The sequence below is a fragment of the Aquarana catesbeiana genome, linkage group LG04, assembly GCF_042186555.1.
Source record: "Aquarana catesbeiana isolate 2022-GZ linkage group LG04, ASM4218655v1, whole genome shotgun sequence".
NCBI classification, from domain to species: Eukaryota; Metazoa; Chordata; class Amphibia; order Anura; family Ranidae; genus Aquarana; species Aquarana catesbeiana.
Window position 1 is genome coordinate 383,744,101 of NC_133327.1, and position 27,575 is coordinate 383,771,675.

Below are 27,575 nucleotides of genomic sequence, written 5' to 3' on the forward strand. Positions count from 1 at the left end.
AGAAAATATTTGCTATATTTTTTCTTTTGGATAATTTTGGCACAAAGAGGGGGAGCAATGCCAGGTTCAAGGGTGCAGAATGTTCCTAAGACCTTAAGAATAAACTTGATCAAACTACACTCTCTCAAGTCTTCCGCATGTTGCGGCTCAACACGGCCAGCTGCCGAAAAAAAGGACAAGCGTGTCCCACGGCCACGTGCTGATGAGGATGTGCTTTAGATGCCTCTAGACACAGAGCCTGCTTGCCCTCTTTTATTGGCTTGTGACTGTCTGCCTCTCCTTGTTGGCCTTCCAGACATACTAATGGCCTGCAGTGAGATGAAGCTGCACAAAGCTGGGATGTATATATATACTGATACTGCAGCTAGCAGAATCAACTGCCTGCCTGTAGTATTATTAGTATGACAACACCAGCAATTGTCTTCAGGTAGCTTTAGGTGCACACTGTGCAGAGGATGCAGTACACTAACTGTAAATACTGCAGCTGCCTGCCTGTGGTATTAATAGGAGCAGAACAACAGCAATTGTCTTCAGGTAGCTTTAGGTGCACACTGTGCAGAGGACACAGTACACTAACTGTAAATACTGTAGCTGCCTGCCTGTATTAATAGGATCAGAAGAAAAACACCAACAATTTTATTCAGGTAGCTTTAGGTGCACACTGTGCAGAGGACGCAGTACACTAACTGTAAATACTGTAGCTGCCTGCCTGTGGTATTAATAGGATCAGAAGAACACCACCAATTGTCTTCAGGTAGCTTTAGGTGCACACTGTGCAGAGGACACAGTACACTAACTGTAAATACTGTAGCTGCCTGCCTGTATTAATAGGGTAAGAAGAAGAACACCAACAATTTTATTCAGGTAGCTTTAGGTGCACACTGTGCAGAGGACGCAGTACACTAACTGTAAATATTGTAGCTGCCTGCCTGTGGTATTAATAGGAGCAGAACAACAGCAATTGTCTTCAGATAGCTTTAGGTGCACACTGTGTAGAGGACGCACTACACTAACTGTAAATACTGCAGCTGCCTGCGGTACTAATAGGATCAGAAAAACACCACCAATTTTCTTCAGGTAGCTTTAGGTACACACTGTGCAGAGGACGCACTACACTAACTTGTAAATACTGCAGCTGCCTGCGGTACTAATAGGATCAGAAGAACACCACCAATTTTCTTCAGGTAGCTTTAGGTGCATACTGTGCAGAGGACGCACTACACTAACTGTAAATATTGTAGCTAATAGGACTAATAGGATCAGACGAACACCCACAATTTTCTTCAGGTAGCTGTAAATACTGTAAAAACACCTGCCTGCCTGTCAGTAGGAAGAGAATAACAAGAACGGATCTAGCTAAACTGAATACAGTGTATATATATATATATATATATATATATATATACACATATATATATATACACACACACACACACACACAACACCTAGGATGCATATATATACACAATACACTGTAAGTGCAGCTAACTGACTCGCCTGCCTACTCTATCTAACTTAAATCAAATGACACTGTCTCTCTCTCTCTCTCAACGCCGGAACACACTACACAGGGCCGACATGCAGGCGGCCTTATATAGTGTGGGGCATGTACTAAACCCTCTGAGCCATAATTGGCCAAAGCCACCCTGGCTTTGGCAAATTACGGCTCTCTGTACAGACGGCGCTGTGATTAGCCAAGCATGCGATGCCGCAGTGAATTATGGGCTGTGACGCGCCACTCGAATTTGGCGCGAACGGCCCATATCGTTCGCAATTCGACAAATGGTCGAACAGCAGATGTTCGAGTCGAACATGGGTTCGACTCGAACTCGAAGCTCATCCCTACTCCCCAGTACTCCCTTAGAGCTGGACATGATCTTACCACTGCTGCTTGTGTTGGAGGGATGTCTACTGCTCCGATCCCTGCTGCCTCTCCTCTCCATCCCCTGTGATTGGAGCAATACAGATCCCACCCATATAGGCAGTACTAACACGCTCTACCTCGGGGTTCCTCCTTACACATTGAAAAGTGCTAGAGGAGCACTGGAGACTGTGGGAGTGGTGGGGGAATTGCAGGAGGCCCCCCATGGGCAGTGCCCAGGTTGGCCCATGCATTAAGAAGGCCTTGCACCAGAGGAGACAGCCAGCCGGAGGGGAGGAGGAGGCGTTCCGTTCTCAAGTTGACGACACTTTCGGTTTTGGGTATCGGAGCATTTTCACGAGTACCGCTACTCGCTAAAATGCCTAGTATCGGCACCGATACCATTATCGGTATCAGTGCAACCCTAAACTACACTAATAACTAGTTGAAACAATCACAACATCTGAAAATGTACAATTCCTTTACAGCCCAGCCACACAGCTAAATACACAGATAAAATACATAAGCTGTATGTTTTCTGTTTAACCTGCCAATGGATTGACAGTTCTCATCAGCGAGGCAATTCAGCTTAGTAACTGTCTGTGTTACTCTTTGCTTCCAGCCTGATCACTGGACAATGATTTAGCATACTTACCTCTCCCCAGTGAGCAGAGAAATGGTTCAGAAAACAATATTGATAAACCAGTAAAAGAAGTAGAATGAGAATGGCTGGTCAAAATGACAAATTCTTTGGAAAGTAAAACAGCATATTTGATCCTGTTTCATCGAGCTGTAATAGCATTTCAAGCATCCTAAATTGTGCATAAGGTATATTAGAGTGACCTTTCAAATTATTTTATTGTGTGTCATTTTAGCATGCCCTAAAGTTCAACTGCCTCCAACATCCCCCCCCCCCATTCCTATACCCACCTGCCCCAAGCCAACAAAATATCACTTACAAGATCCTGCAGCCTTATCACTATCTTCTAAGCTGGTCCAATGCATGAGCTCTGCACTCTTAATTCATTCCTATGTAGCTTCCTAGTGCAAACAGCTTCTTTGAAATTAATGTCGAGTGCATGTGCTTTTCTTTTGACAAGCAGGCATTTGACCTAGTCAGCAATAACGCACTAGAACGGTGGCAGGTGAGTACTAGACTGGGGGGCACTGGGAGGGGGTACTACAATTACAGAACTACCACTGTAGCTGCCCATGTGGCTGCTATGGGGCCCAAACCTGGGGGAGAGCTAAGTCAAAGCCCCAGGGATGCAGCTCATTGGACACTTGTGTAATTAAATTGTGCCCCATTCAGACCTCCATTTGGCTTCAATTTGTTAGTTTTTCTAAATGTGCTAGTACAGCTAACACTCCACTCCCTCCAGATGGACAATGCTGCTGTCCAACAGTGCCCCCTGTGCTCCTTCACCCAGAGTGGAGGCACTAATTCAGGAGATGTTTAACTAGCCAGATCAGATGAAAACAGAGGTAAAAAGCCTAAAAAAGAAAACAAATGATTGGTCAGCTGCAATATCTTACATTTTTGGTTTTGGCTTTAAATAAGGGCGGGATACATGTAATTCATAAGTAAGACACACAAATGTAATGATTGAGGCTGGGTTTGCACCATTGCAAATTGTATGCGGGTTCCCTGCATCCTATTTGCAATAGCAGGAGATTTTGACCGACTCTCTATGGAGCCAGTTCACATATCTCCGCTGCGGCTCTGGTGTGAATTTGCATAGAAGCCCTGTGTGTCTTTTGGTCCATTTCAGGTCCAAATTCAGCCAAAAATTCTGGCTGAAATGGTGAACCAGGACGCACCGGACCCCTGCTGTAAGATGCATGTGGCGATGGCATACCTCACAACTTTTTGAGATGGGAATGAGGGACACCTATTAGCAAAAGTATGTAGGCATAGGACACACCCTTTACCACGCCCCTTAAAGGAGAATTGTACAAGAAAACAAGATTGGTAAAACCCACAAGTGCTTTTTTTTTTATCACTACTATCCCTCGAAATCAGGGACAGTTGGGAGCTATGCAATAGTGTGAACCCAGCCTAAAGGCTATTTATTCAGATTCCTGTATAAAGTTTTGACTGGTGTTAAATTTAATTGCCCAGCTGTCCCTGGCTGCAATACATCTGAGTAACAGACTCAAAACAAGCAAGCAGCTCTTTAAAGTCAAATTTCTTTGCCTTGATGCTTGTTCTGTGTAAATGATTTAGATAATATTGAGGCAAAATCTTTAGGATGTCGGTCAGCCAACTAGCATTTTTATAAAAAGATGTCTGCAGTGGCAGCCTATATATTTCCCTTATGCCTGGTTTATTTTATAGCAATACTACAACTATACAATTTGCAGATTTGTTGCATACCTCCTTGTGGTGACTGAAGAGTTAATGATGTTGAAGGTCCTTTTCCCCAGTATGTAAAAGGAGTTACAGCAAAGTCAAATTCTGTGTATGGCTCCAACCCTTCTACAGTATAGAATGAATCCATAAGCTTTCCAGAGTTTTGGCAGAAGTCAGAACTTTCTCCAAGCTGTAAATACAGAGAAAATATATGACAAGATACAAGATGGGATTCACTCTGCTCTCCACATTTATATTCACTCTGTTTACAATATGATGACATAAGCCAGGTGAATGCAGCTGCCAGTGAACAGCCATTAAATCTTACATGTATAGTATCAGTAAAGATATGGAATTAGGCTCTATTCACACTTGTGCGACTTGTCATGCAACTTTGGATATCAAAGTTGCATGAAAAGTCATTCCCCATGTTTTCCAATGATAACCATTCATATATGTGTGACTTAAATTTGCAGCGACTTCAAAGTAGTTCATGCACTATTGTGGTTTGACTTTTCTGCAAATTAAGGGCCATAGACTTCAATGTTAACCCTCAAAAGTTGCATGAAAATCATACCTGAATATAATACAATGCAACAGTTGTGGAACAGTTGTCCATTATCACTGGTCAAAGCCAAAGTTGTATCCTAGTTGCACCCATTCAAAATTGCATCAAAGATGCATCAAAGTTGCATTCCAAAGTTGGCGCAACTGTGAATAGAGCCGGAAAATCTGCCAGCAATAGCTCTCCGTGGTGCTGAAACTGTGTTTACATAAAATCTTCCAACTATGTACTGTATGTAAAATTACCCACAGATTTATAATAAGAGATAAGTGTATCCAAACCCAAAAACAAGAAATGCAATACACTGCAGCTCAACGGTCCTTAGATGAGGTGGTTGCATTAGTTTTCTTTTTTAGTCTCATTTTTTATTTGTATCTGACAAGCCTGCAAATAATACACTTCATTCATAAAGTAGCTACAATCTCTCACTCCACTGTATCTATGGGGGAGGCCATGGGTGTCACTAAGCTGTTCTCCTGTTTGAACTACAAACATGTCTTCTACCTTCATCTCCAATTAGAGATTTACAGAAGATAGCTTGAATGAAAGATAAGGTTGTTTGTATTTGCTAAAAATGTCCTTGTGTTTCAATATCTCATATTTATTAAATGAAATGTGGAAGAACTAAACCTCTGTTGTTTATTTCTATGACCCCCTCTGGGGAGATTTCCCCTCACGTCCTGTACCTGTGATATCAGAAAATGAAATAGGGGTTGGGTTTGTCACCAGGGCAGGATGGTACATATAGACATATAGCAATAAAAATATTGTCAAAAGTTCTACATCTACTTCACTCTCATAAATTTTCACCCATGGCTTCCTTTCCTGACAGAAAATGAGGTGGCTTTAACATTACATATATAATGTATATATATATATATATATATATATATATATATATATATATATATATATATATATATATATGGGTTACTGTATCATTGTGGGAAAAGGAAATTTATTTTAAAGCAGAACTAAGCCTATTGATTTACTGGTTTCCCAAAACAGTTACATTCAAGGAAAGCCGGAAAAAATAGCTGTCAGAGTCGCTTGTGCTTTCAGTGGAACTGTGTGTTTTTATACATTTGCAGGTTAACCACTTGCCGCCCGCCATATACCAATATGACGGCGGCAAAGTGGTTTAGTTATCCTGATCGGACGTCATATGACGTGATCAGGATAACGAGCCGGCGGGGGCACGCAGCGCAGCGATCGGAGGTCCTGTGTGTCAGTCTTACACACCACAACTCCGATTATGGTATGGAGCCACTGATAGAGGCTTCTTACCACGTGATCAGCTCTGACCAATCACAGCTAATCATCGCGTGAACCAGGAAGTGCCGGTAAACGTCTTTCCTCAGTTCACGCTGACAGGGAGAGCCTGCTTGGCGGCTCTTCCTGTCAGAGGGAGGGTCTGCGCTGATAATCAACACATTGAGCATCAGTGCAGCCCACATCAGATGTGCCCATTAGCTGCCAATAAGTGCCCATCACCTGCCAGCCTGTGCCCCAGAAAGAACGCCTGCCAGTGCCCATAAAAGTGGCAATGCCCACAACAGTGCTATTCAGTGCCAATCAGTACCCCATCAGTAATTGCCTGTCAGTGCCCTTCAGATGCCACTCATTTATGCCTGTCAGTAGCTCCTCATCAGTGCTGCCTATCCAGTGCCACCTATGTGTGCCTATCAGTCCCGCCTTTCAGTGCCCATCAGGTTTTTTCTTTCAAAATTGTTGGTCTTTTTTTCTTTATAGTGCAAAAATTAAAAACCACAGAGGTGATCAAATACCACCAAAAGAAAGCTCTATTTGTGGGAAGAAAATTATAAAAAATTAGTTTAGGTACAGTGTTGCATGACCACGCAATTGTCATTCAAAGTGCTAGGCAGTGCAGCACTGGGACTGTGCTTTGCCCTCTCTGACAAGGTTGACACTCCAGAATGCGTTGCAGGAAACCCGTGTTCCGGGTGCACTTCCTGCATCGCATTTAAAATGTACTGGCTGCCATGATCTGCTGCAGGTGTCAATTTATTCGTAATGGCACCCCAAACGCAGATTGCAAACTCAGTGCATTTACTTGCACCAGATCACATGGTACTGCAGCAGTACCATGAGATCTGGTGAAGTGCGTTTTTAAAAAATAGTGCTTTTGGTGTAATTCAGTGTGATTTCAGCCTATTCAAATGAATTGGGCTTAAAATCACACTGCACTAAATCGCACAGGAGCATTCTGGTCCATGTTAGAAATACTCACTTAAAATTAATTTAGTTACTGATAATGGTTGACAGTGAATCTGGTGAGAATTTCCATATCTACAGACAACTGTAAAATGAACTAAGCATGAAAACACAGATAAAGCATCTAGTATGTTAATGTTTACACGGCATAAATACTTCCACATTACAGTCAGGTGCAAAACAAATGTGGGCGATCAGCACATTGTGAACATTTGCTTATCTCACAAAAGTTTTTGCAGTCTGTAAATTTCATTGGAGTTAAAGCTACCACTGTATCCACTTAGAGCTCTGGTAATTCTACGGCATGGGTGGAGTGGCAGCGGAAATAGAAGTATAATCTGATAATTGAATACCATTTGGTGTAGCACTGTGGATTCCACACAGAAGAACAATAGTCCATATTCCAAATTTGATGGCCCCTTCCAAGAAATGACAAAATGTGAATAGTTTCCTCTAATTTCAAAAGAAGAAGTGGGGATGAGGTCAGGGATCACTTCAGGTGTATGTGAGAAATTCTCTGTAATAGAAACATAAATAGAAAAGCAATTACTACCAACAATACTCACACACACGTGGCTTTTAATAATCAACTGGGGCACTAGATACTATAACTATTCTTAACGGCCAAAAACTTCAATGTTATTGTTTGTATATAGTGGGGAAGGATTTAAACTCTCTCAGATTTATTGCTGTGTTTTCTTAAAGTGGTTGTAAACCTCAGACATGAAATATGAACAAAGCATATACCTCTATAGTGTGTACTTGTCTCAATTAAGAGCTGTAATGCCGTGTACACACGAGAGGACTTTTCGACCGGACTGGTCCGACGGATTGAATCAGTCGGACAATCCGACCGTGTGTGGGCTTCAGCGGACTTTTTCTGTTGAAAATCAGACGGACTTTAGATTTGGAACATGTTGTCAAACCTTTCCGACGGACTTGAGTCCGGTCGAAAAATACGTTCGTCTATATGCTAGTCCGACGGACAAAAAAGGACGCAAGGGCAGCTATTGGCTACTGGCTATAAACTTCCTTATTCTAGTCCCTTCGTACATCATCTCGTTTGTGACGTTCGTGTGTGTGCGAGTCCGGTCGTCTGAAAGTCCGTCGTAACTCCGTCGAAAGTCTGTTGGAAAGACCGTCGGACCTTTGATGCTGAAAAGTCTGCTCGTGTGTACGCGGCATTAGTGTCACCTTTGTCTGCTGCCTCCTTCCTCTACTATCAGCATGAATCACTTCTGACAGGTTTTCCTGACACAAGGAGAAAAATGGTGACAGGGGAGGGACCTTCAGCTGATTGACAGCCTCAGCTCTGTTCCTCTGAGCGGTGTGAAGGGGGGGTGCATCTCTTCCCTCCAATCAGCTCTCAGAGCTCTCCTCACTCTGCAGCTCTGCAAAATGTAATTTCAGCTCCCCCCCCCCCTTTTTTCTGAACTATGAAAAGCTTTATAAATTCAGCTCTTTGAACAGATCTAAAGAGATGGCTTCAGATAGACAGGTACAACGTATGTAGGAGGATTTGTTTAATTTCTGTGTATCACCTGAGGCCAGTTAGTTCACTGGTTATATGTAAGGGTTTACAATCACTTTAACCACTTGAAGACCAGGCCTCATCTGACACTTTTATATTACATGTTAGGCCCTTTTACACGGATGCCTCTGCCTGACAGACTCCACTTGCCCAGTGGGGGATCTCTTCGCTGATCTCCGTTGAGCAGGTGGATGACAGGTCCGTCTCCGCTCACTGTGCAGAGCGGAGATGAACCTAGTCCCACTCTCCTCTATGGGGAAATCGGGTGAAAATGGACCGCTTGTCCATTTTCATCTATTCATATCCGATCCGCCAGACAGATGGAAAATAGGACCACCATCCGTCTGGGTTTTGCAGACAGGATCGGATCAGATAGCAGCGGATGTCAGCGGACATGTCACTGCTGACATCTGTCGCTCCATAGGGGAGAGTGCAAGGTCTGATCAGGTCTGCCTGAAAAACTGACAGGCGGACCTGATGTGACAGCCCGTGTGAAAGGGGCCTAAAGATATTTTTTTGCTAGAAAGGTACTTAGAATCCCTAAACATACTGTACATATATCAAACATACTGTACATATATATATATATATATATATATATATATACACACACACACACACACACACTATCTCACAAAAGCAAGTACACCCCTCACATTTTTGTAAATATTTTATTATATCTTTTCATGTGACAACATTGAACAAATGACACTTTGCTACAATGTAAAGTAGTGAGTGTACACCTTGTATAACAGTGTAAATTTGCTGTCCCCTCAAAATAACTCAACACAGTCATTAATGTCTAAACTGCTGGCAACAAAAGTCAGTACACCCCTAAGTGAAAATCTCCAAATTGGGCCCAATTTGCCATTTTCCCTCTCCAGTGTCATGTGACTTGTTAGTGTTACAAGGTCTCAGGTGTGAATGGGGAGCAGATGTGTTTAATTTTATCGCTCTCACTCTCTCATACTGGTCACTGGAAGTTCAATATGGCACTTCATGGCAAAGAACTCTGAGGATCTGAAAAAAAGAATTGTTGCTCCAAATAAAGATGGCCTAGGCTATAAGAAGATTGGCAAGACCCTGAAACTGAGCTGCAGCATGGTGGCCAAGACCATACAGCAGTTTAACAGGACAGATTCCACTCAGAACAGGCCTTGCCATGGTCAACCAAAGAAGTTGAGTGCACATGCTCAGCGTCATATGCGCACACTGCATCAAATTGGTCTGCATGGCTGTCATCCCAGAAGGAAGCTTCTTCTAAAGATGATGCACAAGAGAGCCTACAAACAGTTTTCTGAAGATAAGCAGACTAAGGACACGGATTACTGGAACCATGTCCTGTGGTCTGATGAGACCAAGATAAACTTATTTGCTTCAGATGGTGTCAAGCGTGTGTGGTGGCAACCAGGTGAGGCGTACCAAGTCAAGTGTGTCTTGTCTGGGGCTGTATGAGTTCTGCCGGCACTGGGAAGCTACAGTTCATTGAGGGAACCATGAATGCCAACATGTACTGTGACATACTGAAGCAGAGCATGATCCCTTTCCTTCAGAAACAGGGCTGCAGGGCAATATTCCAACATGATAACGACCCCAAACACACCTCCGACGACCACTGCCTTGCTAAAGAAGCTGAGGGTAAAGGTGATAGACTGGCCAAGCATGTCTCCAGACCTAAACCCTATAGAGCATCTGTGGGGCATCCTCAAATAGAAGGTGGAGAAGCACAAGGTCTCTAATATCCACCAGCTCAGTGATGTCGTCATGGAGGAGTGGAAGAGGACTCCAGTGGCAACCTGTGAAGCTGTGGTGAACTCCATGCCCAAGAGGGTTAAGGCAGTGCTGGAAAATAATGGTGGCCACACAAAATATTGACACTTTGGGCCCAATTTGGACATTACCACTTAGGGGTGTACTCACTTTTGTTTCCAGCGGTTTAGACATTAATGGCTGTGTGCAATTTCATACTTGTCACCCAGAAAATACATTGCATAATAGTGGGCATTCAGAAACTTTGAAAAGAAAAATAAACCAGAGAAAAAGTTGTGTCTGTTACGGCAACACAAAGGATATACAGTATCTCACAAAACACCGGGGAGGGAAAATGGCTAATTAGGCCCAATTTGGACATTTTCACTTGGGGGCGTACTCACTTTTGTCGCCAGCGGTTAAGACATGGCTGTGTGTTGAGTTATTTTGTGGGGACAGCAAATTTACACTGTTATACAAGCTGTACACTCACTACTTTACATTGTAGCAAAGTGTCATTTCTTCAGTGTTGTCACATGAAAAGATATAATAGAATATTTACAAAAATGTAAGAGGTGTACTCACTTTTGTGAGATACTGTATATATATTTTAGCAGAGGCCCGAAAGTATAAAATGGTGGTCCTTGCAATTTTTTATGTCAAATTGTATTTGCGCAGTGGTTTTTAAAATGCAATTTTTGGGGGAAAAATAGACTTTAATGAATTTTAATGCAAAAAAAACACACTATGTAACCTAATTTTTTTGCGTTAAAATTGCACACATTTGTGGAATGGCGACGAACTACGATACTTAAAAATTTCCATAGGCAAAGTTTTTAATTTTTTTTTTTTTTTTTTACAGATTACCAGGTGGTTCGAATCCCTGGTCCCTGCTGAACTGGCCGAGATTCTAACCATCAATGGTCAGCTTAAAGAAGACCAGGGCACCCTTATCTCAGTTTGTACATGTCATGTCCTTCCTAAAGAGGCGCTCCAGTCGTTTTTGTGTTTATTAACTTTTAATAAACACACACTCACCTTCCCCAGGATCCATCAATGTGGCTTCTCAAACCCTCAATTCTGTCCCTCGCCTCTCCCTGGCGCCAGCATTTCAACTGTGGGCACCCGGCTGTGACCGCTTGCGGCTTCGTGGCTGAGTGCGCACTGCACATGTGTGAGTCACGCTGCGCCTCCTGAATGATCAGGCAATCTTCTGAGATCTGTGATGTGTCCCAGAAGATTTCAGGGAGGGAGGGAGGGGACGAGGAGAGCTTCGGCTCGCACTGCCTAGTCAAAACTAGGTGTCCGCTCACCCCCCCAAAAAAAGTACATGCTAAATGTAGCATAGGAGAGGAGGATCCTAAAAAATGGATCCTCCCCTTTTGGATGGAGTTCCACTTTAAGGCCCGTACACACAATAAGAAGATCAGTAGAAAAATGTTGTATGATGAACATAGAGAAAGTAAAAAATATTGCTTTTCAAAATTGTCGTTCTATTTATGTTTATAGCGCAAAAAATAAAAACCGCAGAGGTGATCAAATGCCACCAAAAGAAAGCTCTATTTGTGGGGAAAAAAGTGTTGTTTGGGAGCCACGTCGCACAACCACACAATTGTCAGTTAAAGCGACGCAGTGCCGAATCGCAAAAAGTGGCCTGGTCATTTGGCAGCCAAATGGTCTGGGGCTGAAGTGGTTAATCAGTACAGTTTTCGTAAGAGCAAGACTACACATGCTCGGAACCTAAAGAATACATTACAAAAACTATTCAACACATTAAATTGTTTCCGAAGTTGAATTCTGTCGTACGAGAAGTTGAGTAACCTCTTTATTTTCGATAGGGGACTAGCATGTAGAAAAATCAGACGATTATTCATCTGATAATCTCATCGTGTGTACCAGGCTTTACTTTCCAAACTGTACTGAAAGCTTTCCTGCAGGTAACAATTACATATACTTACCATTTACTGTTTCACTGAAACCCAAGTTTCCTCAAATATAAAGGCTTACACATATCTTACAAACAAAGAAGAACTTATGAACCAAAAAACTTTATACCTATGTATGTGGCGAATTTATATACTTCAGGTCTGTCATTGGCAGCGTGCACAGCGGACTCTCTTTATCCACGGCTGCATACAATTACTTCCTGGCCTTCCATAGTACTTTTCAGATACAATATATGAGACGGTTCTTGTCCACTCAGCTAGTTGTATGTAATTGTATGTTTAGTGGTGGCCATCTGTGTGTTGTTTTTTGTCCTTAGACAACGTTGTCTATTTTATCTTTAGTGGTGGTATTTGGTTCACTTAATGTCATATTTTTTGATTTTGTTTGGTGTATATGTGGAATCATTTTTCTAAAATAAATTATATATTTTTGCTACCTTGCTGGTTCCTTGTTGAAGAATTCTTTTTCTTTCCTCCCCCTTTTTTTGTTACACATATCTTATTAGTGTATCAGTACAGTTACCTTTCCATCTCTGGATTTTGTTCACTGACAAAACCATTTCTGTTGCAGTAAAATACTGTAATTCACCAGAATGCTAAATCTTTAGTTTAGGTTTTAATGAATATATATTATAGGGATTAACCTAAAAAGTATTTTCTTTTGTTCAGGGGCATTTTAAAGTGGCAAAAGTTTGAAAACTTCATGAGATTAAACATCTGAGAGGCTTTACTTTTACTTTAGGCTCGTTTCACACTACTGCAATGCACTTTTGATGCGATTTTCATTGTGATTATGTAGTGTAATGCAACTTTGGAAGTGGTGCGCATATTTTATGGAGCCAAATCACACTGAAATCACACAAAAGTAGCACAGAAACCTTTTCTAAAATCACACTGCACAGAGTCGCACTGATATGAATGGGCACTATTGAAAACAATGGGGTTTATTTACTAAAGCTAGAGAGGGCAAAATTAGTCACAATTCTGCATAGAAACCAATCGGCTTCCAGGTTGTATTGCTAGGGCTTAATTAAACCAGCTGAGGTTAGAAGATGATTGGTTTCTCTGCAGAACTGTGACAAATTTTGCCCTCTCTAACTTTAGTAAATAAACCCCATTGTGATTTCCCTTGTCATGCAATTCTGTGTAAACCAGAGCTTAGCCCACTGAGTCAGGATTTTTTTTTAACTTGGGTAAATAAATAAAATAATTAGGGAAACCTACATGAAGCAGAATAGAAAACACAGGAGCATAAAGAGTATGCGAAGATTACCTGGAAATTTCTTAAGGTTTTTTCCAGCAAGTGTAAAGCCTGTAAACTCCCCAGGCTGGGAAAATGGTGTACATGTACTTTGATTAAGTTCTTGCACTGTGAGGTATTTCTGCCCATTTATCCAAAATATCCGGTCACTATAGAAAATGAGGGCATGCTGGGAAATTTGAGATAAACTCCATGATGCAAATTCTGTGATTTTTACTCCATTAGATCTATAATGGATAAAGATATGAAAGTCGTAACTTAATACATGTACAGAAAATATGTATCCTATTTTTTAGAAACACATGTGGCTGGGGGGCAGCGTGGCGCAGAGACAATAACTCACAGAGGCTGGTGCAATAAGAACTTGTATTAAAGCAAAGCAGCAATAGCTCACAACAAACCCGGTGGGAAAGCTATCACAGTTCCAGTGGAATGACAGGAGCAAGTTCCAGCCAGAATGACAGGGTACAGAATGCGGCCGGGCCATTTATTGCCCAACCGGGAAGGTGTCCAGAAGAGACGCGACCCTGCACTTACCCTCCTCATCAGGAACCTTACCCTAACTCTAGTACCGACCCTAGCAGACGGAGCCTGCGTATTGACGTTACATCGCGACCATCCTGAGACCTAATGTGTCTGAAATGTGTTTTCAGCTTGCACGGCTTACAGTGCCATCTTTGCGAGTTTATTCCTTACCTTTTTTATATATTATTAAACATTTTAAATGGAAAGCACTAGATTCTGCCTTCCTTCGTTTGCATATCCATCATATTTGGTGAGATGATCTGGGTTTTTATCCCATGTGAATAAGAGATTTGGAGGAGGAAAGTGATTACCAGCACCACGCCATCCCTCTCTATTATCCCCAGAGGGGAGCACTGCTGATTTCACTCAGATGTAGGGGTGCAACGGATCAAAAAACTCACGGATCAGAACGTTCCTCGGATCAGAGTCACGGATTGGATCATTTTTCGGATCAGCAAAAAAAAAAAAAAAAGACAGATCTTGTTACACCCACCGGAGTTTTAGATTTCACAGTTATTTTCAACACAAAACGGAGCTTATATGCTTAAATACAGTATTTGTACATCCGACGGACTGTTTAGATGTTACATTTTAAAAGCAGCAGCAAACCTGCTGACCTTACATGGTTGCTAATGTGACAGAACACCTCTGATTTTCACACTTAACACTCACGATCCGTTGCACCACTACTCAGATGTGAGGTGAGCAGCCCGTGATACTGGTGGAGGAAAGCACACGCATTTTGGATTTTTGAACCGTTGATGTATTGATTTTTTTGAATTCACTTCAATCAGTCACAGATACTATATATGAACTTTCAGCAAAATATGTTTGATTACCATTTTGTTTATATATGTTTATTGATTACCATTTTTACACTTTTATTATTATTGGTGGGTTTTTTTTATAGCGCAGCACTGTCTATTGATTATTTGCACTTTTTAAGTGAAGTGAGAACACTTGTTAGTGATAGCAGCTATTATTAATTATTCAAAATGTGCTTATACCACTTTATTTCATGAGATTGAGCAGATTGATATTGACTTTCTAACTGACGGTATACCTGTTCCTACTCTGTCACTCACAAAAAATGAACCAACCCCCGGGAGCCAGGGCCTTTAATAGGCTCTGGTTGACCCATGATGGCTGCTTGAGTCAGACAGGTGGCAGAACCCATTGGGATTGCTTCCCCAGTGACCCACGAAACCATAGAGGAACCTAGTTCATCCTGATACCTCTCCAACAACAGTGCCACTGCGGCGAGCGCCCCCTTTCATCGAGAAAATAGTCGGCATCTGCCTACACACATTTTTTGCATGATGAACCTATTAAATGGGAAGTCAAAAACACTGAAATTAAAATGGTTCTAAAACCTAAACATTTTACCCTAATGCATTACCTGCATTAGGGTAAATAATGTTTAGCTTTCAGTATTGCCCCCCCCCCCCCCGCCTATACTTCCCATTCAGAGGCTTCGCTTAGGCAACGGGAGCCATTGGTTTGATTGACTCCCACTGCTCTCAGTAAAATCTTTTAAAAAGTCTGTGTCTCTGGGCGCAGGCAGTGCAGCTTGGAATTGAGCCCACAGGCATACCACGATAGAAAGTAACTTTCTATGGTGGCACACCAAGAAGAGGAGGTACCAGGAGCACCGACAAGGGACCAGAGAAGAAGAGGTTCAGGGCCACTCTGTGCAATTCCATTGCACATCGCAGGTCCTTATACCATGTCTGTTATTTAAAAAAAAAAAAAACTTTATAATTATTTTAAAATGGCATATGTGAAGATGCTATAAACCCCTAAAACTATTCAGAAAATGTATTTTATAAACTGTGCTAGCAATAGAGCCTCAGTTATTGATTGATGCATTTAATCCTTTTTAGCGCAATGAACTGTGAACATCTTCACTCACTGGGTGCAAAACATATCTATAACAACTAAATAGGGGAAGCAATATTCTTAGTAAAATGTTGAACTACCTGATGTGTAAATAAAACAAAATGACTGATTATCTGCAAAATAGCATATAACAACCCTGCTGTGGCTCTGCCACATCCCACACCCACCCTCTCTTAGCCCCTTAATGACCCCCAGTCTGAAACTGTGGGACTCTGTCTGCTTTTTGAGCAAACTCAGGTCTCCATTTTTGCCTTTACTTCCTATCCTCCATAGTCCTCTTTTTTCCCCTGGCGAAGAGCTTGTGGGATCTTTTCGATGGTGGTCATCACACTGATTCACTCAGGTACATAATTTTCTGACCTTGCATTCTTTCTCTAACTGGGCCTCCCTTTGGGAATACCAGCATTCACCTAATTTGGAATTTTTCCAATACCTGCAGTTGTACCATTGGATATCGTTCTTGCGGAAATTGGACACCTTTCCATAGACCACAACTCCCTCTGAGCACACCTGTCTTCACTCCCTAGGTACCCCCAAACTTATTTTTCAATATACTCCTGCCTCAATGCGAGGGGCCTACCTACTTCCTTATTTTATGCTGCTCAATGTGACCGTGGCTGACAAGTCCCCATGGATTTTGAAGACTGGAGTAAGACCTGACTAGGAATAGCCAAGTGTTCCTTCAACACGTCCATTCTGGAAACATCTTTTAAAATCCTATTCTGGTGTAAACGGGTTTCTTCCCAGATTTCCCCAGCCAATCCTGCTTAAAGCGACAGGTGTTTCAGAGGCTGTGGTCACCATGGGGGAATGATCCCCATTTAGTTGCCCAAAGTTAATCAGGTTCTGGTCCAGAGTGCTTGGCCTTCCTTAAACCCTGTTCCATCTAGTCCCTAGGGATGCCTGAATAGCCTTTCTTCAACAACTGGTTCCCAGCCTTTATATCTCTCAACAGAAACTGGCTATATACCTGTTTCTGTCAGCGAAACAATTAATAGCCAAAGCCTGGGAAAAAAAACATTTTCCCTGTCCAGGCAATCGGGGATCACACAAATGCAATGTAGGCCAATGAGAACATGTCTATTGTCCTCAATGATAAGCAACCCAAATTCTGCAAAAACTGGTAAACATGCATTAGTTACTGTATGCACAGCCAACCTTGTACTCCTCTAGATTGGCAGCATTATTATTTTCTTGTTTCAAGTCTGTGGGGGATGTGCCCACACTTACCTCCTCCCCTTTCTCTTCCTCTCTTTTCTGTCTTTCTCATTTTAGTTGTTTCTAGTTAGGTTTTCCTGACTATGCAGTAACCTAACCCAAACTGGTCGGTCCTGATTAGTGTTTTCAAACTTCAGGGTAGTTGCCGTGCATAGGCAATCGATCAGTGGTATTTTTATCTGTTCTGAGACCCAAAAAATTGCCATACTTACCATAAACTGTTGTGGATTTCAATGTCCATGCCTTAGCCCCTGCATGGGCATACTGTATGTTATATTTGAAACTCAGTAAAAAACATTGGAATAGAATATGTGTGAAATAAATTGATGATAAATGTGCAAAATACACACATATAGTTCACATATATACTCATTAAAATGTAAGAGACTGAACCAATGGCACTTCATAAAGCTATGAAATATTTCAACCTACTAAACACACTTCTTAGTCTTTTTTTTTCTTTTAAATAAGTGTGCCTGATTTTGCCACCCTGGGGTGAAAGATATCTGCTCAAAGCTTCTAGTAGTTCTCCCATTAAATAGGTTTCAGAGATACCCTGTTTCCCCGAAAATAAAACCTAGTGTGATTGTCAGTGATGGCTGCAATATAAGCCCTACCCCCCAAGTAAGCCCTACCCTGTTTCCCCAAAAATAAGCCCTACCCTGAAAATAAGACCTAACTAGGGCTTATTTGGGAGGGAGGGCTTATATTGCAGCCATCACCGACAATCACGCTAGGTCTTATTTTCGGGGAAACAGGGTAGTAGGTAGTATTGACAAGATTCTGAATCCTATGTATGGTGGCAGGTATAAAAATTATATATTTAAATGTTCATCACTCAACAGACTTGCCATGAAGTTGGCCACATGATTGTAGGTTAAATTTTTGTTTCATGCTGAACATAGCCCTATGTGCAGAAGACCTTGTTAACCTTTTTTTGGATGAATAAATATGAGTTAAAAGGCCTGAAGTAGATACTACTGCATAGAATGATTTGAGTTTAGAGATAATGCCTCACAATACAGCTTATAATATATATAATAGAAGGGCTTTTTAGGCAGGCCCTCTATTGTGTATGAATTAAACTGGAAACTTTGTGCTCATCAGTTTTTTCTTGCACAATTAGACATACTCACACATTTTTTTGTGTCTAGGACTGCACAGTGCCAAGGAAATCATGGTGCTTAAAATACTGAAATTCCCACTGCCAATGTCTCTTCCACTGAATTTACCATACACTATTTCTTGCCCTAATACCTATAATATGTTAAGGCACCTATAGGCTCAATAGGAGGATCCAGGAGTAAATCTGCTCAGAAGTTACAGAAGCCTGCGCCTTCTGTGTGTAGTTGTCATGGATTAATAGACTGCCCTCTGAGGTATTAGCTTAACCGAGCAGCACTGCAGTACAAAAGAGAACATTAAAGTAATTAAAGCCATTCAATGACTATGGCTAATGGTAGCTAATGGTGTAAAAGAAGACGTAAGAAGAGAAATTGTAAGCATTTACCCATCTTTTTGTATATTTGTCCTGTACAAGTTTATAATGAGTCCATCCTTTACAAGCCAGTAAAGCCATCCATGTTTAAAGTCCAACGCCAGTGCCACAACCTGGTAAACATAACATTTGTGTATTTACAGATAGATAATGTAGGATGAATTAGTATTTCTGAATGATGACAAATCAACAAGCTTACATCACATTTATACCTCTCAAAAAAATAAAATGTAATATAGTGCATCTTACAAATACTTAAATATGGTGGCTGCATTCATTTTATTTTTTAATTTTTTGTTCCCTTTAGTTGAACCTAGCGATTCAGACAGTAAAAGGGTAGCTACCTTAGGGTAGCTCTGTTTTATGGAGGATCAATGAACAGCACCACTGTCAGTCTGGGAGAGGGTTACTCTAGCTGACACTTTATAAACAGACCCCCACCATATAAATGTACTTTCCCTGCCTTCCAAATCTTCCCTCTCTCACATAAGCATAGTATTTTTGAACTTCATAGGGTTTTTGTTCTTGTTTAGATGAGAATGACATGTGACGCAGCACGCAGGGCTTCAAATCCCTGTAGAGACCTGCAGTACACCTGCTTACACATTGCTTTCCCATGCGTGCATGCATGCGAAGATGGAGAGGTATGGAAGAAGCAAACCTCTGCACGTGTGTGGAAACCCCTCTGAATGAATGCACATATATATAAGCACTAGAGTAACAAAGATAGCGGTGCCAGAGGAGGGGGCAGAGCCAAAGCTAAAGGGGACTGTAGTTCATCTTTAAGCAGTCACAGAACCAGATTTTTTTTTTTTTCCTTCTGCGATAAATGTTTTGCATAAATGAATAAAGGCTGTCCATTGTGAGCCCGCCTATCAGTTTTAAACAGTTTGTCTCAACCCTCTAACTGTCACTTTTAAATTGGTCCGTTAAAGGAAGTTGAAAAATAAAATACTTCTCCAATTCAACAGATGAAAATAAAGGAAAAAAAAAGGCTATAAATGATGTAAACACAAGGCAGATGTTTCTAAACTGTCAGAAACCAATTTAAATTAGACACTACAGTCTTTGTTGTGATCTGATGTTTAAGAATAAAATGCTACACAGTACAAGCAGCTAGAGAGATCATTGTGCATCGTACGCAGTTGCGCTGAACACGAAAGGGATACGTTGCCACACTGCGATGCAATTTATCGTGACTGTAGCATGTGTACACCTCCATCCACTGCCTTTGCAGCCTTTGCCTGTGCATTACCTCCTTCTAAACCTTGCATACTCTTGGCCCATGCACTCTATGTGTTTCCCACTCCTGACCCCTGAACTATGTACATTACCCACTCCTGACCCCTGAACTATGTACATTACCCACTCCTGACCCCTGCACACTATACATTATCCACTCCTGACCCATGGACTATGTACATTACATACCTGTCCCCTGCATTCTATGTGTTACCCACTCCAGACCCCTGAACTATATACATTACCCACCCCTACACCTGTATTCTTTAAATTACCCACTCTTGACCCCTGCACCCTGTACATTACCCACTTCTGACCCCTGCACTCTGTACATTACCCACTCCTGACCCCTGCACTCTGTACATTACCCACTCCTGACCCCTGAACTATGTACATTACCCACTCCTGACCCCTGCACACTATACATTATCCACTCCTGACCCATGGACTATGTACATTACATACCTGTCCCCTGCATTCTATGTGTTACCCACTCCAGACCCCTGAACTATATACATTACCCACCCCTACACCTGTATTCTTTAAATTACCCACTCTTGACCCCTGCACCCTGTACATTACCCACTTCTGACCCCTGCACTCTGTACATTACCCACTCCTGACCCCTGCACTCTGTACATTACCCACTCCTGACCCATGAACTATGTACATTACACACCTGTCCCCCGCATTCTATGCGTTACCCACTCCTGACCCCTGAACTATGTACATTACCCACTCCTGACCTACACTCCCTACACCTGCATTTTGTACATTATATACACCTGATACCTATATGTTACATACTCTGGACACTTTCACTTTGCATGTTACATACTTTTGATCCCTGTACTAGGCTGTGCAGGGCCCCATGATTTCCAACAGCGATGCTGGGGATGGAGAGTCAATAGTTACTTGGGCAGTGCTATTAGTCAACATGCTTACAAAAGGAAAGAGCAGAATGATGATCTTATCACTGTACGGCTTCTTCCTCATCCTTAAAATACAGGCTGGGGGCAGGTTGATGGACGCAATAAAATGAAAACACTCACTGGTGAAAAAGATACCAAAGTAAGGTGGCCAAGCAAGAAATAAAAAAGGAAAATCCCCAATCTGGCTGTGTTGTCTAGCAGGGTTGTCTTGATTACAAGTCTGGCTAAATGCAACTGCTAATCTTCTGATGACCAAAACAGTTCACAGGTGTATTTAGCTGTGTGCCTGGATTTTAGCATTTAGAAAATACAATCATTTACACAAATGTTTCCAAAATTTTAAAGATAATGAGATATTTGACTTTTTTTTAACACTTTACTAGTCGTAGAGAATTGTCAGCTATTTAAAGCTGTTAGTTGCCAAAAAGTTTTCTTGATGGGCTCTTATTTTGTGTAGAGAGAAATATACCAGGTTTATCCTGCTTTCAGCTGTCCCTCCCATCTTCTCTGTGTCCCCACTGCAGCGTAAGATTGTGTAGACCAGCTGGTGTCCTCTACTGAGCATGCTCATATTTCAGTTCCCTTCTAAGCTCTTCATTTCCTCCTTTTTCTTATCTGTGCAGCACATGTGACTATAGAGTCACACTTGTTGGCGTAAATGATGCTCCCATCCCTCCCTCCTCCTCCATGTCCTCCTATTGCTAAACACTATGGGGGAGGGATATAGTAAGCTGAGTGATTACATTCACTAGGAAATGCACAAAACCGCTTTGTTTTAATATAAATGAGTATTATATATATATCTAATGTTATTGCTAATACGTGTACAGAATAAAAAAGAGCTTTGGAAATAGATGCCTTCTGAACAAAGTGAAAACTATTATGAATCATTTTACACCCTGCCTATACCATATTAATGTACAGAAAATACACATCTGATGTCCAATAAAGATTTATTGGGAGTTGTAAAACAGTTATTTGATATTTATAACCTAATTTGAAATGAACTTCTAAATGTTTTTCTTCTTTTGGTCATGTGACTGGCACAGCACCAATCAGGGTTGGCCAGACACAGACTCATACCATAGAGAGCATACATCAGCAGAGTAAAAACAAAACAAAATCAAAATACAATGCCAATATACAGTATTTATATGATGTATGTGAATGCATTATGGCAATTAACACTTCTCTGTTTAGTATTACTTTAATAGCCATAATCCATAATAACCTCACTTGGCAAATACCTTCAGTTTTTATAAACTTTTGTTACTTTCACACATTTTCTTTAAACATTTAGTATTTTACCTAAGCTCACTAGTGTTATAATCATCCCTGTTTATTTGGCCCCATACACACAAGAGTCAATGGCAGAATTTCAAGTGTGCTCCCTAAAGCCTGATAAGCTCTCCCCAACACCATGGGAGATGTATAGAGATCAATACATACACACATTCAGTAGCACATTGGCAAGAATTCATAAATAAAATGTTCTGCCTCCCTTAACTCACTTGAGTACTGGAAAACACAGTAAGGTTTTGAATGATAAGATGCTCCTGCCCATTCAGTCTGCAGGTCTCCACTGTGTAATCCGTTGTCCAATACAGAAAAGCATTAACCGAGTCCACTGTCACATCCGTAATTAGACGCCTTCCAACATGAACTTCTTCAGTAAAAAAAGTCGTTATAGATGTTCTGAGAATCTGTTAGTCAATAAAGAGGTTTGAATACATTTTTAAAAATGACCTTTAAATATTCCGTATTTTTTTTTCTTACAGTGTGAAAGCACAAATGGGGTCTCCACCTGCTTGAGATGAATTATAGAAGAGTCTACAAACACATAGCGCCACTTTTCTCATGTTGCCCAACATATCTGTAGTGAAAGCTACTTGTTGTTACATTTATATATAATTTTATAAGGTATACTTATAAGGTAACCAGTAAACTTTCAGCTTTTTCAGTCTGTTGGTAGCAAAGGTTCAGCCCCCCAAATTGATATTCTAGTTTTAGATACTTAAAGTATAACAGAAGGTAGACTCAGCCTACTAGACTACACCTAATGTATCATTTGGATATCACTCTTAGGTGGATTGACCCTAAAGCACCTGCCACCTCAAGGTGCAAAGTCTAAAAATGCTCTGTGCTCCTGTTTTTTGTGACCAAAAACCATATGGACTTTGGGCACCACTCCAAACAGTGGTAGTGTGATAGTGTGATACTCTGGTGACTCATATTAATTGTAGGTGTCAGCATTAGGAGAGCCTGTCCCATGTGCACACACATGGGAAAGAAGAAAATGAAATGCCACACTCCAGGGAACAGCCTAGGTGTGAAGTAAAAGCGGCTGCAGCCCAACTCCTCCTAGGCCATGCCCCCAATGCATTTTGCCCCACCCACAGGACTTAGTCATGGGGTCTATGACTAAGCCCTGTGGACAAGGCGAAATGCGTTGGAGGTGTAGTCTGGGAGGGGTCGGGCTAAAGCCACTTTTATTCTACTTAATTCCTGGGCCGTTTCCTGGATCGCAGTGTTATATTTTATCTGTGCCTTGAAGTAGAACGTTGGTCAGGCTGTGGACATTCAAATATTTATCAATTCTCATCAGAAGTAAATAAGCTTTAAAACAAGCCCTTTGATCTTCAAATTTAACAAAATAAGTAGCAAGGTTGTTCAAGTCAGGGCTTAGCATTCTGCCACTCTCTCCTTCCTGTGGACCATTTCTATGTTTACATTAGAGGTAAGAAGACTGGAAGGCTACTAAGTATGGTCATATATGGTTCGAATCTCAGCTGGTTCAGCAGAACCCGACTGAGTTTTGAACCATTAATGGGCAGCTGAATGTAACAAGTTGATCAATTTGGGTACAATCAGCCTGCCAGATTCTCTTACGATTATCGCTAGCAGCTGCTATAGCAACTAGCAATAATCAGTGTCTTCTCCCAGTGGGGGTGGCTTCCCCTGCGCTCCCCCCCCTCCCAACAGGAGAAGACATGTGCCTGGCAGGAGGAATTCCCGCATCAGCCCTGTCTGTGTTGATGGGGGAATAGAGCAAATTTCTTTCCTGCAACCCATGGTTGCAGAAAAGAAATTTGCTCCATGTATGGTTGGCCTAAGTCACTGCTAGGAGTAGACAGCAGGGTGGGCTGCTAAATTTAAAGTGTATAAATCTGCTGTAAACATTGATTCCCGGTTCACACTGATGAGATTAGACATGTGCAATTCGTTTCATTCCGAATTCCTTTTTTGTTAAAATTCGGCATATTCATTAGTTCGGAAACATCTGAATTAACGAAAGACCAAATTTTTCCGAAAACAAATTTTCTAAAAGAACGAAAATACAGAATGCGAAAGAACAAAAATCCGAAAATAGGAACGAAAATCCGAAAGAATGAAAATCCGAAAATAAGAACGGAAATTCAAAAGAACAAAAAACATTCTTTTATAAATTATTAGGTTTATTAACAGCTATTATAGTTTTTGTTATTTTTAATAATATTAATAAAAACTATGATAATAGTTATAAACTATTAAATTATAGGTATTGGAATTTCCTTTCAAATACTGGCTGTTAATGAACGTAACGAATATGAATTTATCAGAATTTACGAATTATCGAAATAACGAATACCGCATCTATACGAATGGAACGTAACTAATTAGAATTTTTCTGAATTTCCGAATGATCAAGATAACGAATACCGCGGAATGGAACGTAATTAATTCAAATTTTTCCAAATATCCGAATTATGGAAATAAAGAATACCGCATCTATACGTATGGAAGATAACAAATTCAAATTTTTCCGAATTTATGAATTCATTCGAAATAACGAATATCGATCATAACGAATGATCCGAAAAACGAAAAAAAGAAAAAAAAACGAATAAAGCTAAAAAAAAAAAATAATAATATTTCAGCAGTGCACATGTCTAGATGAGATGCGGGAAACACAAGATTCACTGCCTTTTCCAGCATCGCATTGCAATCACATTCATGCAATCTGCTGCAGGTGTCAATAAAAGTTAATGACACCCCAAACTCAGGTCGCAGAACGCAGTGCGTTTGCCTGAATCAGATTGCATAGGTTAGAACCCACATGCGATCTGATTCCAATGTAGCTAAAAAAAGGGTCCTGCACCATTTTGCTGCGGATGCAGTGCAATTTGAGCCATACAAAATGAATTACTTAAATTGCCCTGCACAGACATCACATGTTATTTGCACTTGAATACAGTGCGATGTGGCTCATTGCAGCAGTGTGAACCTAGGCCGAGGACAAGGAGAAATTACTCTACAGTACCTGCAGCTACATAGATCAACTAGGAATTGTTTTGAGGCTTATTTACTGCTTGTTATAAATATGTAAATATTTGAATTTGATTTTACACTTTTAGCCTTCGTTCACATTGGAGCGACTTGTCATGTGATTTTACAGGTAAAATCACATGAGAAGTCGCACCCCATCGCCAGCAATCGCACTGTTCAGATCGGTGCAACGCCAACTTTGCAGTGCTGCACTGCTTTGAAAAAGTAGTTCCTGCACTACTTGTGGCTATTTTGCGCACGTCTTGTATAGACATCTGTGCATGAAGCCATGCAGATGTCTTCCAAGTCGCACCGGAAGTCGCACAGATGTGCAGCTTTGAAATTGAGCAATTTCGGATGAAGTCGAGCGATTTCAAAGCCGCAATCATTGTGAATGAGGGCTAAGCAGAAAAGTATGTCTATTAATATAATTATGAAAACATATGAAAATATGCAACGTGTATCCTGTGAAGATTATATAATTATATGTCAGAACAAACATTTAATATTAATAAAATTCTAAATTTCTGATCAAAGACAATACATAGGCAAGCTATATCAAAATGTAATTTCCTATAACAGATTTTATTTATTACAGTTATTTATTATTTATTTATAACAGTTTATTTTATCTAAATAGATTATTTATAAAATTCATTACAATTGAATGACTTTATCACAAAAAACGATTATGTTAGAAAGTACTTTTGTGAAATGTCACTGTAATAAAAGACATACATTGAAGTGTATCACTGGAGCTTGGCACAGGTTTACACAATGTAGGAAGGTCAAAGTGCACAAAGAAATTGTAGACACACCTTTTTTTTTGCATTCAGCGATTGCCATTTCACAAATACAAAATATAGATAGCAGGTTAACATTCTGAAATATGTAGTTCTATTAAAAGCTGTTTAATAATATTGGTGGCTCATTTTATTTATGACATTTATAAATATAGGAAGCAATGGTGCCTTTAAATATTTACACTTTTAATAGTTGTCCTTACCTTTTTCCTATGGAGGGGAGGAGAGTGGCACAGACAGATATTACTAGCTATGTTTAATATATTGGGGGTAATATCAATACAGAAAGGGTTTTCTTACCCGTCTCAGTGATGTTACCACCAAGAAAGGTTGACTGGCAAGATCTATGATCACCTTCTAGGCCAGTGGTCGCCAACCTTTTGGACATCATGGACCACTAAAAACTCACAATTTTGAATCCCACGGGCAACTAACATGACTTTTACATGCTTTATACAGGCATACCCCACTTTTAAGTACATAATAGGGTTTATTTACTAAAGCTGGAAAGTGCAAAATCAGGCTCAGTTCTGCATAGAAACCAATGAGCTTCTAACCCCAGCTTGTTCAATTAAGCTTTGGTAATAAAACCTGGAAGCTCATTGGTTTCTATGCAGAAGTGAGCTTGATTTTGCACTTTCCAGCTTTAGTAAATAAACCCCGTTGTGTACCTAAAAGTGGGGTATGCCTGTACACACACAATGCTCCGGCTCTCACTGCTGCCTTATACACAAAACGCTCCCGCTCTCTGCCCCCTCCCCCTGGATAACACTGCTGCCTTATACACACAATGCTCCAGCTCTCTGACCCTTCCCCCTGGATCACACTGCTGCCTTATCCCCTTGGATCACACTGCTGCCTTATACACACAAAGCTCCGGATCTTTGTGCCCCTACCCATGGATCACACTGCTGCCTTATACACACAATGCTCTGACTCTCTGCCCCCTCACTCTAGTTCACACTGCTGCCTTATACACACAATGCTCCGGCTCTCTGCCCCCCTGCTCCTGGATCACACTGCTGCTTTATACACACAGTGCTCAGGCTCTCTGACCCTTTCCCCCTGGATCACACTGCTGGCTTATACACACAATGCTCTGGCTCTCTTTCCCCCCTCCCCCTGTATCACACTGCTGCTTTATACACACAATGCTCTGGCTCTTTGTCCCCCTACCCTTGGATCACACTGATGCCTTATACACACAATGCTCCAGCTCACTGCCCCCCTCCCCGTGGATCACACTGCTGCCTTATACACACAATGCTCTGGCTCTCTGCTCCCTCTCCCTCTGGTTCACACTGCTGCCTTATACACACAATGCTCCAGCTCTCTGCCCCTCTTGCCCTGGATCACACTGCTGCCTTATACACACACAATTTTCTGGCTTTCTGCCCCCCTCCCCCAGGATCCCACTGCTGCCTTATACACACACATAGGCGTGCACAGCCTATTGCATTAGGGTGTGCACCTCAAACCAAAGCTCAAACACACGTGCATCTGTATATATATATATATATATATATATATATATATATATATATATACACATACACACTGCACTGATGGGCAACGATGGGCTGCACTGATGGGCACTGATGGGCGGCACTGGTGGGCACCAATAAGGTGGCACTGGTGGGTACTGATAGGCG

General features: G+C 41.2%; 1 protein-coding gene across 1 annotated transcript in view; it reads right to left on the reverse strand.

The window, feature by feature from the left end:
• The window catches only part of ROS1 (ROS proto-oncogene 1, receptor tyrosine kinase), a 249,252-nt gene that overhangs the window by 136,762 nt on the left and 84,915 nt on the right, over positions 1-27,575 (reverse strand). The window contains exons 14-18 of the mRNA XM_073627146.1: positions 22,327-22,518; positions 18,654-18,754; positions 13,514-13,728; positions 7,368-7,531; positions 4,239-4,404 (exon numbers count right to left, since the gene is read on the reverse strand). Of these exons, the coding sequence (XP_073483247.1) occupies positions 4,239-4,404; positions 7,368-7,531; positions 13,514-13,728; positions 18,654-18,754; positions 22,327-22,518 (838 nt within the window). The remainder of the gene's footprint in view (positions 1-4,238; positions 4,405-7,367; positions 7,532-13,513; positions 13,729-18,653; positions 18,755-22,326; positions 22,519-27,575) is intronic.